Source organism: Drosophila rhopaloa, unplaced genomic scaffold (assembly GCF_018152115.1).
Source record: "Drosophila rhopaloa isolate 14029-0021.01 unplaced genomic scaffold, ASM1815211v1 contig_2, whole genome shotgun sequence".
Lineage (NCBI taxonomy): Eukaryota > Metazoa > Arthropoda > Insecta > Diptera > Drosophilidae > Drosophila > Drosophila rhopaloa.
The window spans coordinates 13,354,605-13,367,734 of record NW_025335083.1 but is presented as its reverse complement, the minus strand read 5'-3'; the positions used below and the strand labels follow the sequence as shown (position 1 = coordinate 13,367,734).

The 13,130-nt window shown below is 44.3% G+C and overlaps 3 protein-coding genes across 12 annotated transcripts in view; 1 reads left to right on the top strand and 2 right to left on the bottom strand.

The window, feature by feature from the left end:
- The window catches only part of LOC108051716 (transmembrane protein KIAA1109 homolog), a 30,162-nt gene that overhangs the window by 4,156 nt on the left and 12,876 nt on the right, over positions 1-13,130 (top strand). For 4 of the 7 annotated variants that reach the window (XM_017133920.2, XM_017133921.2, XM_017133918.2 and 1 more), the window contains exons 3-10: positions 38-3,191; positions 3,263-3,466; positions 3,839-4,382; positions 4,448-4,719; positions 4,786-4,906; positions 6,128-6,708; positions 11,480-11,816; positions 11,881-13,095. In XM_017133920.2, the coding sequence (XP_016989409.2) occupies positions 38-3,191; positions 3,263-3,466; positions 3,839-4,382; positions 4,448-4,719; positions 4,786-4,906; positions 6,128-6,708; positions 11,480-11,816; positions 11,881-13,095 (6,428 nt within the window). Of the gene's footprint in view, positions 1-37; positions 3,192-3,262; positions 3,467-3,838; positions 4,383-4,447; positions 4,720-4,785; positions 4,907-5,388; positions 5,485-6,127; positions 6,709-11,479; positions 11,817-11,880; positions 13,096-13,130 lie in introns of all 7 variants that reach the window. The other 3 variants (XM_017133923.2, XM_017133919.2, XM_017133922.2) reach the window with 2 other exon arrangements.
- LOC108051717 (putative uncharacterized protein DDB_G0271606) lies at positions 6,732-9,338 on the bottom strand. Of its 4 annotated transcripts, none has more exons than XM_017133924.2 (5): positions 9,240-9,338; positions 8,992-9,181; positions 7,457-8,933; positions 7,157-7,397; positions 6,732-7,103 (listed from the first exon to the last, which is right to left on the bottom strand). In XM_017133924.2, the coding sequence occupies exons 1-5, from the start codon at positions 9,303-9,305 to the stop codon at positions 6,978-6,980; spliced, it is 2,100 nt and encodes a 699-aa protein (XP_016989413.2). In that variant the 5' UTR covers positions 9,306-9,338; the 3' UTR covers positions 6,732-6,977. The 4 variants fall into 4 exon arrangements, with proteins under 4 accessions (XP_016989413.2, XP_016989415.2, XP_016989414.2 ...); XM_017133925.2 differs by having other exon boundaries at positions 6,970-7,093; XM_017133926.2 differs by lacking the exon at positions 9,240-9,338 and having other exon boundaries at positions 7,457-8,937; positions 8,992-9,129.
- On the bottom strand, positions 9,442-11,102 carry LOC108051721 (nucleolar protein 12). The gene is made up of 3 exons (XM_017133929.2): positions 10,650-11,102; positions 10,195-10,578; positions 9,442-10,132 (listed from the first exon to the last, which is right to left on the bottom strand). Exons 1-3 carry the CDS (start codon positions 11,059-11,061, stop codon positions 9,627-9,629), a joined length of 1,302 nt encoding a protein of 433 aa, XP_016989418.2. The 5' UTR covers positions 11,062-11,102; the 3' UTR covers positions 9,442-9,626.

Sequence of the window (13,130 nt, the reverse complement as noted above, 5' to 3'; positions counted from 1 at the left end):
TAAAAAAATTTCTTAATTATTGAATTATTTTTTATAGATCTTTCGCACTCGGACACGCGACTCTCTGTGCAACTAAATGGCTACGAGCTGCACATATACAACAGATCCGATTTGTACGACACGCTGGAGAAAACCTTCGGATTGGAGCCCTCGCTACTCATACCAACGGATGTGGTGAGCAATGAGGAGAGAAACAAGCTGAAGGAACACCACATGAACCTGGAAAATGCGCGGCAAAGCCAGAGGATTCAAAATGTGAAAAACTCGGAAGCTATGCAGGCCACCACTTGGCGGGATTTAATCCCAGTGATAAAAATCGACGTTTGCTCTGGGCGTTTTGTCTTTGGTAATCGACTGACACCGACTACTCTCTCGATTTCTGTGGAGGAGGCCCACTGCACCTACAGTACCAAGCCTGCTGTCTGTAGATTGGATCACTTTATGCACTTTGTGAAGGCCAAAGTCGAGAATGCCAAAGTGCTCTTTTGTCCGAGTCCCAAATACACTGGTTTAATTGATGAACCACCTCGATATATGGGCGAAGGATTTGTGGTGATGATGTCCAACCAAATGGATTTGTATTTTTACATGGATGAACCAGGCGTTGTGCCAGAGCAGCCAGTACAGATTGTCCTGCCCAACGGCGATGTGGTGGAGCCTTCTCCTCCAGTTTGGGGCATCAATGCAAGGTGCCTCAAAGGCACGGATTTTAGCTACGGACCCTGGGCAGATCGGCAAAGAGATCACCTGTACAGGTACTTTTACCCTTCGGATTGGAAGGAGGCGGAAGTTACTCCCACTCCTCAGCCCGGAGAACTGCGCAGCTATCAATCCTTTGATGTGACCTTATGCGTGCTTAATGAAGCCACCATAGACATCCTGTTTTCCAAAGAAAAAGAGACAAACGCAATGCATATAACTGTGGGACCTGCTTCATATGTAGAGGTTACAATTCCCTGGGTTACTCATCCCGATGGTTATACTTCCAAGATCCAGGGACAGCTCTTCCACGTGGAGGCGACCACTTCCCTACAGTATCGCAGTCTGGCAGAGTTTGAATCCCTTGAGTACAAAGTGCGAATCCACTATCCCACCAAGTGGAATGCACCACAGGACTGGAGTATCTCACTTTCCGGCTGCAAGACGAGTGCTTTCATTGTGTACAAGCACAAGTGCTTCTTCCAGGACCTCATCGAAGATTGGGCCAATAAAGCCAGGCCGGATATACTCAGTTTTGTTCCATATACCTGCAACTTTAGCATCCGGCTGCACGAGTTTGAGATACTAATGCTGTGCAACGAGTACAACTGGATCGATTGCAGTAGTGCCAACCAAGAGAACAATCATTTGGCCTTCTGTGGAGATGTCTTTGAGATGAGTTTCGCCCTGCCTTTTGATGATTTCCTACCGAAGACGGTTACCCTAAAGTTCTGGATCCACGGTGAGGGCTTGGACTTGAGCCTGTACGTACCGGAAGTTTCCTCGGTGCGTCCTATTGTTTTAGCCATAGATGAGAACGCAAGACTGCTGACCAGGGAGGGCAAGTTAATCCGACGCCCGGAGTTGTACTCGAAGAAGTGGCGCAAGATTTGCCAGCGCTCTGCCGGTTGGATCGACTGCTGGGCAGTTCCTATTTTGGCGCTGTCCATACAGTATGTTTATCATCCGGTTCCTCCGTTAGGGCCAGATCCTCAAGCGGATATCACAACGCCGGAGAAGGAGGAAATCCTACTGAGTCCTATGCGGATACCAAAAGTGAGGAAATCACCCGTGAGCACCTGGCAGCAACCACCCGAGCAGTATAGTAAGTTTGATCCCGGAACATTGGCAGCGGATCATGTTACTGTGGAACTGGAAATTGGTAGTTCCGTTCTTATGGCCTATGGAAATGTGCTCCGCAACTTTATCAATCTCAAGGAGAATATTTTCGGCGAGGATCAGAACTTTACCGATATGGAACAGTCGAATGTAAATATGAAGGAGCCCGGAGCTGCACCGCTTAATCCCAAAGATCAACTGTTGGCCAAAGAAAAAGAACTGGCCAACAAATCCATTTCGGAGACTCAAGCGCCCGAGGAGAAGCGCAAACCCTTTGATCCCCGTCTGTATCGCCCACTGGAGGTGATGGTATCTGTGATTGTTCATGACATTCAGGCGCATGTGATGAAAAACTGCAATGAAGACGATCCGCCGTGTCCGGTGGTGCTGATTGAGAGATTTGGCTTCGAGATGAACAAGAAATATCATGAAACCACTTTGCAGGTGCTAGTGAGTCCATCGTATTTACTGACCTCGGATTGCCTGCAGCGTTCGCAGCGAGAGAAGCACATCAATCAGGGTCACCTGATGCTCTCAGCAGTCCAGGTGAGAGGTCATGCCATGTTCAGCAATGAAGGCTGTGCTCTGGACGAGGATACGTTGGAGTTTAGCTGGCTAGTGGAAGTTCAGCTGGGCAAACTTACTGGAAAACTAACCCTGCCACAACTAGTGAATGTGGTCACCGGCTTGGAGACACTTATCCTCCTGGCCATTGACCCTGAAAACTGTCTGAAGTCACCTAAAACAGTAAGAAACTGCCATCACGGAGTGCCCAGCAATTTATGTCCCCAAACCAAGGAGGAGAAGAAGTACAAGTGCCCCACCTCCGAGGACATAAAATACAAAATGACGAGAGTTTCGGTGGATGCAGTGGATGTCTACCTGATAGAGAGTGGGACTGCTTTGCACGCTTGGATCTCGCCCATCCGTTTGGCCAATTGCAATCTTCACGGCAAGCGGGTTAAGTCGGGTATCTCTGGCTTGCTGCCCTCTATTCTGCTACGCTTATTTATGCTGCACACCACGAATTCATCTTTCAACACCAATACCACGGGCAGCAATCGATCAGGTAAACTAAGGCGTGCGGACCAAGATTCTTTGAAATCTCAAGATGCTGGAGGATCACACTATGGCACCCATGGAAAGGCAGGGAAGCGCAGCTCGAACTCCTTTTCACGACGAGATTCTAGAGAGGAGGCGACACGAAAACTTAGAGATAGCTTTTCGGAGACACATGCTAAGCGAACACCGGAGACATCAGAGCTTTGCGAAAATTGGGTCGAGGTTGGCTGCACTTCGCTGGGACCCATTTTGCTGGAAGGAGCTTCCGCCCTGCCCATTCCAGATCACGAACTGCATCTCGTGCAGCACAAGTAAGACTGAAAATCGTATAGCAAACTAAATGTATTATTTGATTTAAAAACTGAAATGTTTTACTCTTCAGTTTTCTACGTGAGCACGATGCCAAATTCAAGCGGCTTTGGTTTCTTTGGTCCCATAATGGAAGTGCCCTGTCTTCCGGCAGTGAGATCTCTCGTTGTGGTTGCATCGGTGGATGTGTCTTCTTTGGAAGCAATAGAAATGGTCAGAAATTCTTCAAACCGACGGCACAGGATGTACATGACAACTATAACATTGCGCGATACTTGTGAGTCTCAAATATTGAATTTTCCTAGACACATAAATTTTGGAGGTCTATTTTTACTTCTTCTTAATGTTATGTTTAAATTACTATTTTTACATAAATAATATAATTTTTTTAACTGCGCAGCCATGAGTCAATCTTGTTATCAGCGGCGATACCGGTTTGAATTCCAATCGGTTGGAATGGCAGTAATTAATGTGTCAAAGCGAAGTGCTATCAGTTTTTCTTGTCATTTGCGATTAGCGAAATTACCTATCAAATTTGAATTATAATTATTAAAGAACTCACAATCAACAATTATTTTATTATTATAAAATGTATGTTTACTTTTGTAATTGTTTAAATAAATCTAATGAAATAAAATTCTTATTACAGCATTATCAACAACAACAGGGACTTCGGTTTCGGCGAGAGCATTCTCCACCAGGGACAACTAGTCTTCCACACCCCGCCCTACAGTCTCCATTGCGTTTCGTTGTACGACACAGCGGACTTTAATGGCAAAGGCCGTCTGTACAGGCCGACCGGAGATCAGCGCAACGGAAGTCTCAAAAAGACGGATCTTTGCTCTTTGCCCGATGGGACAAAGTTTAAGATCGGTGCGTGCGGAACGGCCGGCGTTGAGAAACCGGAGCCCAATTGTCGTAACAAATCCCGAGAGAGCATCGGATCGCCAAATACTTTGGAACGGAGGAGCAAACGGTACCCTTGCACAAGGCAGACTTCCGTCGAGGTACCCTACGCTCGCCTACTGGATAGTCCCTCCAAGAAGCTTCAGCTGCAGCATGAAGCGTCTGCCGGCGAAATAGGAATCGGTCATCGCCGAGGATCGGATTCCAACAGATTGCGGGTGTCACCACCCAAGACGAGCATATCCGACTCCAGGCTAACTGGCGAAGTCCAGGATGTTGAGCATGAGGTGCGTTTCAGCTTTGATAATTTGTATTTATACTTAACTAATTTTTTTTCTGTGTTTCTCTGCAGATACCAGACGAAATGTCACACTCGGCACCTCATTCACATCCCCTGGAGTTCGAGATTGCAGATATTGTTCAGGCATTCGGAGGAGATAACCTCCCTCGCGAGGTGCAGCGCACCATTTCGCTGACATCGGAGAATCCCTCGGAGATGTTCTTCTCCGCCGAAGAGGACATATCGAATGTGATGTCACAGCGAGGGTCCATGAAGCAGCGAAATAGTGCAAACAGTGGGTCAGTGGTGCTGTCTGGAAAGAAACGGTTCTTATCGGATCTAAGGTTAATATATGCACATTATTCTTAACTTCAAATTATCCAAATAAACCCTTTTGTCTTTATACCTAGCATTGGCGCCCAAAACGACAATGGAAGCCATACATTGCCTACTTATCGCAGCGATCTGGAGATCCATGCTCCCGATGGCAACAAAACTCTTCCAAAACGCCCGCAGAGCACCACAGAACTGGTAAAGCTAAAAATCAAATACGTAAAACCTTGCTAGGTCGATTTACTCAGAAATCTATGTACACCAAGCGCGATTAGCTTTGCTGCTTTGAAGCCAAGTTTATATTTTACTATGATTCTCACTAAATCCAATATCACCCAAGTATTAATCAAAGCGGCAATAAGAACCCATTTCGAAAAATTATTCGATTCGAGTCTATTTCAGTGCATGCTTCGCTCTTTAAACATAAGTCTGTCTATCCAATTACAATATACATATATATTATTAATAACTTTCAAGCAACGATTTCTCATTGTCCGATTATAATTAAAGACATTCAAATCAGACACTGAGAGACCGTTTCTAATTCTGTAAAGCTGTATACCACTCCTAAAATGTATTCCTCTCCTTAAACTCGACTCATCTTAAATCGAAAACAAAAATCAATCAATGAACTAACCAAATCGATATAAAAACCAAATCCTAAATCAAAACTCATCCAGAACGAAGACGCTAGACGCATTCACGGTCTTGCCACACCAATAAGAAAAATAACAAATATCTCATCACGACCTGAGTACCGACATTTTGTTCATGATGTGAGTAGTTCTTAGTACCAACAACAAAAACCAACCAACCTCTTCTAACTAACAAGTAGAGCAACTTAACCGAAATTTGTATGCTAGTCAACTCTGGACAATCTCAATGTATCTGTAGATCTTTCTTACTTTGGTATTGGACGAAATTTCTGCAAATATTTTAAACCTGGTCTGGGGTTCGATATTTGCATGAACGTTTAACATTAGTGCATGTTTATTGTTTTTTAACTGGTATAGAGTTAGTTTAGGTTATTAATTCTGACACGAAGATCTGGCTTAAAATGCTTATAAAAATCATTCGATTTCGATTTTTTGGTCTTTTTTGGTTTAATAAATATAAGTTTTAAATTTGATGGCTATTTCAATATTATAAAATTATTTATAAATTAATATAAGTATTAAATTTAAACCCTCTTTCCATATTATAAAATTATTATATTGTTGCCAGCTAACATTTTTTAATTGGCTATTCATAAGATTAAATCCGACCAAAATCTTTGCTGCACTTCAACATTAACTTTTCTCACAATTTTCTGCTTGTGCCCTTTGATCTGGCTATTTTAGTTGTAGCAGCCGAAAAGAAAACCTTGCCATTGCCTATCCAAATTCACTCTAATACATTAAATCCCTGTTCATTCTACAGGCTGATTCCCGTGGCTCATCATCTGGCACTCCGTCACTGTCTTCCAACTCCTTCATATCGGCCATGTCGTCGCAGGAGGATGTGGCTCTAGTTAATCTGCACCAGCAGGTCAACAGACCAATCATCGATTCGCCTTTGCTGATGGCCAGCTACCTAAACCACCTGTCGCAGGTGAAGTGCTTTAACTGGAATGGATGCTCCTTTCCCCTGGGTCCAGATGTTTTCTCAACGCCCCTCTTCTCAGAAAACGAGGATGGTGGATTGACATATATTGGCAGTAAGATGCTTCCCCACTTTGATCTATATTCGTGTTGGCGGGAGATTAAAGTGGTTCCTCGATACGAGAACGCCACTGGCAGCAACAGCTCGGCCACATTTATGGGTGGACCTAAGTCGCATCCCTGGGATCCCAGTGTGCTGCTCAAGGAGGAGGAATCGGACAAGACCACCAATGGTTTTGATGATGGGGAGTTTATGAGCCTGCAGGCGGAAGGTGGAGCAGCCTGCACATCGGTGGTGGCCAGGCTTAAAGGCCAGCTGAATGTCTTCCTTACCCCGCTTTTACTGGAGGGATTGCAACGGTAAGTGATAATATGAAACAAAAATTACAAACAGTTTAAATCTTAAGGTCAACAAAATTGCCAGACATATACTAAAAAAGAGTAAAACTGGAATTTTTGCTTTTATCAGGGCGCACAAAAATATATGTACATAGTACATGAATCAAAGCGAGAAACATGGGGAATAACAAACACGCAGTTCTCGTATTTCTGGATTATCAATTTATGGTTGCTTATAAAATATACAAGGACAGAAATTAAAAATTGATTGTGACAAAACAAAATATAACTCAACTTCGCTTGATGCGCAAATGGGCGAGATTGGAATCCATTAGCCCTGCATTGGCATTGATCTGACCACCCTGATCTCGCGGGAATGAGTCCATCAGCTTCTTTATATATGTTTCTTTGGAATTCTAATTGCATACAAATATATATTCATTTAGGAGGTATGTGGTTACACACTTACCTCAGGGGCATCGTCAGTTTCTTTATTCTCTCGCTTGCTCCTCTTGAATTCTGATTCCAAATTTAAATCCTCCATGGGACTGCCCTCTTCCTCTTCCGCGAGTTTTTCCAGGTTTAACGCCTCGCTTTGGCTTCTATCTTCACGCAATCTACGTTCGCCACGATCGTTTTCACTTTGAATGCAGTCATTCTGCATTTGAATTAAATAGCGAGGGGGATCGCGCGCATTATTGGCAATAAAACTATTGTGCGAAATAGTTTACAAACATTTAAAGAAATGAAGAAATTAAAGGTAGATTACCTGTCGCTATCAAAGAGAGGTTCTTGTTGGGCCAGATCAGCGTTAAGTGGCTCATCCTTCATTAATGTCTGCTTTTTCTCATCTTCATTGTTCATTTGTTCTTCCATTTTATTTTCCGCTTCGGCCTGTTTTCTCTTTCGCTGGTCAATCATGGAGAGCTGTTGACGTTCGTTGGAATCAAGGGGAGCCGGTTGCTCAGCCAATGGTTCGCATTCCGCTTGCTTTGCTCTCTCTATATTAGTTGCCGATACTTTCTGGTCTCGGTATACCTGCTGTTCTCCTTGATTTCCATGATCCAAGGTTTCCTGATTTTCCTGTTCCAAGTTTAACTTTTGCTCTTGCTCAAAATTATACTGATTATCCAACTCCATGTTAGCCTGATTTTCCTTTTTAAAATTAGGCTGATTTACTAAATCCAAGGCGGCCTGTCGTTCCTGCTTAAAATTTGGCTGATTTTCCTGCTCCAAACTGACCTGATTTCTAAGTTCAAAGTTAGCTTGTTGCTCCTGCTCAAAGCTTGGCTGATAATCTTGATAAAAATTTACCTGATCTTCCTGTTTTAATTTGACTACATTTTCCTGCTCCAAATTATCGTTATTATCCACTTCCTTGTATTCGTGCCTCAAGTGTTCTTGAGGTTCCTGCATAACATTTTTGTGATTGTCTAATTTCAGGTCCCTCAAATTCGCTTCACAACTTTTCTTTATATTCGAGTGCTGTTGTTCTAAATTGATCTGATTTTCCTTCTCCAGGTTGGATTGATGTTCTTGGTCCAGCTGGGCCCGATTTTCTAAAACTAAATTAGCCTCTCGCACAAGTTTCGACTGACGATTCTGCTCCGAATTTGCTTGATTTTCAAGCTCAAAGTTAGACTGTTGCTCCAACTGGGAAGGTTGCTCCAATTTGACCTCCTGTTTGGGTGCCTTAGGAAAGTCAAAATTTAAAGCGTCATCGAGTGGTTCCCCCTGATCATTTAATGCGGGTATGGCCTCCTCGCCCAGCTGCTCTATTCCAGCTAGCTCTTTCCCCGGCACATATTCCTCCGAATCGGGATCTTCATCTTCTTGAAGATTGTTCTTATCCTCCTTTTTTCTGTCCCGCTTCATGGCGTGACACAGAAAATCATCTGCGTCGCATTCCAAGTCATCTTTAGGCTTCTTGCACTTCTTGTTTTTTGGCTTTGGACACTTTGTGGTATCAGAAATCAGATCATCTTCCATATAGCCACCTGATTTCGACTTGCAGTTATCGTTAGCTGGTTTAGTAATGCATTTTTGTGTGGTTTTAGGCGCGCAAGTGGTTTTCTTAGGGCAGCGCTTGGTGGACTGGCAATTGGGTCGTTTGGTACACTGATTTGACTTGGTCTCATCTAAGTCATCCTCATCCCGGCAGCCATCATCGAGAGCTACATCCAAAGATTGGTAGTCCTGCTTCTGCTTAAGGTCCTTCGCTTGCCTACTCTGGGTTCTTAGACTCGCTTGCTTTTAAAGTTTACAGCCAGTGAAAATGGAAGATAATCTACTTTGATTACTTACCGTCTGAGTCCACGTTTTCATCTTGACTGATGTGCTCGTCGAGGAGCTTATTTAATGAGTTTAAATCATCTAAGGTTAGATCTTCAAGGCTTTCCTGAACCTCTGCGTCGGTGAGGCCATTCGTTAGATCGGGATAATCGGCTGGATCAGATAAGTGAGCAGGTAGAGCACTGCGCTCTTGAGAGTCTACCTGGGATTGCAGTTCCATGAATAGCAGGCTGCACTAAAAATGCAATGCATTTACTCACCACAGGATAGGCCTCAAGAAAAAAAGGACTAGCACTGCATAATAACCAGATCACAAGCAGTAGCATTTTAGTTCCACAAAAAACTAGTTTGTAGTTGATTTGAGCAAATTTTCTAGGCCTTTAAGATACCATATACTTTTATCAGTCGGTGAAACCTCCGTCACTCCTAAATTTGTATAGCTATGAGGAATAACATTACAGATTTAAAAAATTACACTTTTTATTTTAATCTTTAAGGTAATCCTTCAACGATTACTTCGTCTACATCAAATTGTGTATCCTTCACAGGAACTAAACCGGTGGTCAACTTCGTAACAGAAAGTCCAAAGAATTCCCTTCGATTAGATTGCAACTTATTTAAAACCTTAGACCTAGTCCATATCTAAATTAACTCTTGGGCTTGGGGGCTATCTTTTTGGCCAGAGCAGTCTGTTGGTCGTTGCTCTTCTTTTTGGGCTTCTTGGCCTTCTTAATGCCGTCGACTTTCACGCCCCGATACTCAGACTTCTTCTTCTGACCAGTTCCTGCTGTGTTGGTTTCCTTTGCTGCCGTACCATTCTCCTTGCCCTTCTTCTTGTCCAGTCGCTTCTTAGCACCCGCCGAGTTCTGTTTCTTGGCCTTGGTCTTTGAGGATGTGCTGGATGCAGCTGATGCGGCAGCAGCGTCGCGTACTTGTTTGGCTCCCAGTTTCTTAACCTGATAGCGTTCTACATTTATGGGTCTGTCGTCCAGAAGGGTCTCATTCAGCTCCAGAGCCAAGCCTACGGCATCGGGTTTCTGGAAGCACACATAGGCCACGCCCTTGCAGCCTTTGTCGCCCTCCTGGAGGCAGCGAATGTAGTCAATCTCTCCGCAGCTGGAGAAGATCTCTCGCAGCTTCTCTTCGTTGGCCGCTGGAAGGGAAGATATCTTATATTAGCACTTAGTTTAGACAACTATATGTTTTTTGGCTTACAGTATTTCAAACTGCCCACGAAAATGGTGCGTTTGGCATCCGTGTCATTAGGCTGCTGGTCCTGTCCCTGTGCATATGATTCCGCCTTGGCTGCCGGTGTCACTCGCAGGTGATTCTCTTTGAATTCGGAGCCATTAAGTGCCAGCGCCTGTTTCGCAATCTCTGCGTTCTGTAGGACGACATACGCGTTGAGGGAGCCCGCTCCCTTGCGCTGTTTGTGCTTGAAGAGCTGCTTGCCACCGGCAGTTCGCAGGCGGATAGATTGGACCACTCCGTAGGGCTGGAAGAGCTTCACCAGCTGGACGCGCTTGGTGTTGATGGGCAGATTGCCCACAAACACGGTTGCTGCTTCGTCCGCGGGATTGCGTTCCCTCTTAACACCTTCTGAGGGTGGCAAATCAATGGGTTAATTTACTTAATGCAATTTTAAGTATTTGAATTGCGATGCAACTTACCTTCATTCTTGTTGTTGGCTTTGGCTTTCTTAGTCACTTTTGCTTTAGGATTTTCCTTGGCAGCGGACTTGGTTTCCGTTGTCTCCTTTTTAACGACCTTTCCCTCAACTTTAATTGGAGTTTCCGGTTCCTTCTTGACCTCTTTGGGGAGCTGTTTATTCTGCTGCTTCTTTAGCTTTTGGGCCTGCTTTTTAGCTTTCTTTTTCTCGATCTTGGCTAGGTCTATTTCCGACAACTTCTTGGGACTCTCCTGGACGGCGTTCTTTACCTCCTCCTTAGTCACTTTGACCACCTTCTTTTTGGGCTTGGATTTTCCCTTCTTGACCACTTTGCCCTCCTCCGCAACACCGGGCTCCTTCTTTATCGGCTTTAATTCAGCTTTTATAGATTCTTTGGGTTTTGGTGTTTTCATTTTGACTCGATGTTTTTTCACTTACACGTGTGGAACCGCAGTGTGACCGTTGAAGTATACCACGAAGACGCGTGAGAAGAATATACTGTTATATAGAAATATTAAATATACCAACAAAATACTGTTATATTAGATTTTAAATAATTCACTTAAACCGTCGTTACCTCTTTGTTCACTATTAAAATATTATTTATTTATTATGGTTAAAGATCGCCTTTAAAAAGTAAGGACATGTATTTATATTACGTATATAAATACATGTCCTTACTTTTTAAAGGATAAATAACATAACTTTTTTATTTTAAACAAAATTAATTAAAAAACATATTTTAAAATTAAAAATTAAAAGAATATATTAACTTTAAATTGATATTTAATCAATTCCTTTTCTCTTTTTATTGTATTTTTTAATATCCAGAATGGTGGAGGCCGCCGTACCAACAATCCAATCGATGCATCTGCTCTCGGTGGTGAACTTCATCCACACCTCTTGCATTGCCAAAGTGAATAACGACAACATTCTGAAGCGGGATCAGAGTCTTAGCTACTGGTCGCAGGTGCACTCTAACTCCAAGCGATCCACAACGGAAAGGCACCTTCAGGGACCCGGGGATTCGTTCCTCAGCGATGTCTACGAGGAGAGTATCTCGACTAAAACCCAGGGATTGATTGTGCTGCCCAGGGTCAGCATTACCATGCTGCAGTCATCTATTGTAGAGGAGGTCATCTCAGTGGCTGCGTTGGATAATGTGCAAGTAAGGATTTTTGGGAAGAAATCAAGTATAATAAATTTAAATCGGATTCATATCTTCTGAACAGGATCTGAGCTGCGTCTCTCTGCTCACCTTTTACATGGAGGGCATCTCCACAAAGTTTCACCTGGGCAAGACGACGCGGGCCTCAATGCACAACGTTTATATCCAGCAAACGGTCCAGTCGGGCAGCAGTAACAAAAAGGGTGGCATCATGAAGGGCACTCGTGCCCTCTTGGCTCATCTCTCATCGCAGACACGACCCGACAATGTCCAAGGAGAGCCCATTCTTATCGAGACATCAGAAAAGCAGTTGGAGGAGCTAGTGATCACACTGGATATTGGGAGAGCGCATGCTCAGCTGCGACGTCTGAAGACCGAGGGCCAATCCTGCGCCCAGGACTCGCCCATCATTGTCACTGCCATTCCAGAACACAAGAGCAAAGTGCTATTTGAGTGCCTGAAAATGCCGGAGAGCACGGGCATCGAAAGCATTGGCTATATTATGTTCGAGTGTGGCTTGGAGGGCGTGGGCGTGAAGATAGTGAAGCGTTCGCACTTCGAAAAGTCCGAGAACAGCAAGGAAGAGTTGGCCGAAATGGCGGGAGCTGGTGCAGCGGGTGTAACATCCACCGGAGGCTTCAATCTCAATGATCTGGTGGGGCAAGGCGACGGGGCAACTGCTTCCGGAGATGGCGGAGCCACTTCAAAGGCTGAGGCTGCCTGGAGATTGATAACCAAGAAGCCCCCCACTCCCAAAACTCCCAAGGAGAAGTTCCAACCTGCTTCAGACAGTAATATTGCAGCAGATAGCTCCTCTGCAGCTGAACAAAGAAAATCGACACCCAAACCCCCTGATGAAGATGTGGAAAAGGGAACTAGTACAGCACACATTCCGTCAGGAGCTCAGAAACCCACTGCAGGGACAGCAAACAACTCCAAGGATGACTACGACAAGGTTCTGTCCAATGTTAAAGAAACAGATAAGACTTCCTCCTGTGTGATCGAACTGAAAGCGGTTTGGTTTAACTTTGCTGCCCCACCTTGCGTGCCCATTACCCGCAAGATCGATCTGACCCGACTGGATTGGAATCTGCTGAGCACTGCCTCGCCGGCTATCACGGCATGGATGAATCCCAGCAATCGTCTGGCAATGAAGATCGTATCCCTAATGAAGGTTCTTCACACAAGGCAGACGGCAGTGGCTGCTTGTCTCATGGCGGAGGCCATGGATAACGAGAAGATCCAGAGAAATCCGAAGATCAAGAAGGTAACAAAAGAGGTATAAAGGTTTTTATACTTATGTTTGACTGAATA

What these genes read in the sequence shown, in the direction of transcription:
- LOC108051721 (XM_017133929.2), bottom strand. Translation starts at nt 11,061, where the DNA reads ATGAAAACACCAAAACCCAAAGAATCTATAAAAGCTGAATTAAAGCCG. An exon ending in AGCCAACAACAAGAATGAAG is followed by an intron (nt 10,579 to 10,649) that starts GTAAGTTGCATC and finishes TGCCACCCTCAG; the next exon opens with AAGGTGTTAAGAGGGAACGC. An exon ending in CGTGGGCAGTTTGAAATACT is followed by an intron (nt 10,133 to 10,194) that starts GTAAGCCAAAAA and finishes CTTCCCTTCCAG; the next exon opens with CGGCCAACGAAGAGAAGCTG.
- LOC108051717 (XM_017133924.2), bottom strand. Translation starts at nt 9,305, where the DNA reads ATGCTACTGCTTGTGATCTGGTTATTATGCAGTGCTAGTCCTTTTTTT. An exon ending in TTCTTGAGGCCTATCCTGTG is followed by an intron (nt 9,182 to 9,239) that starts GTGAGTAAATGC and finishes CTGCAATCCCAG; the next exon opens with GTAGACTCTCAAGAGCGCAG. An exon ending in AAACTGACGATGCCCCTGAG is followed by an intron (nt 7,104 to 7,156) that starts GTAAGTGTGTAA and finishes GTATGCAATTAG; the next exon opens with AATTCCAAAGAAACATATAT.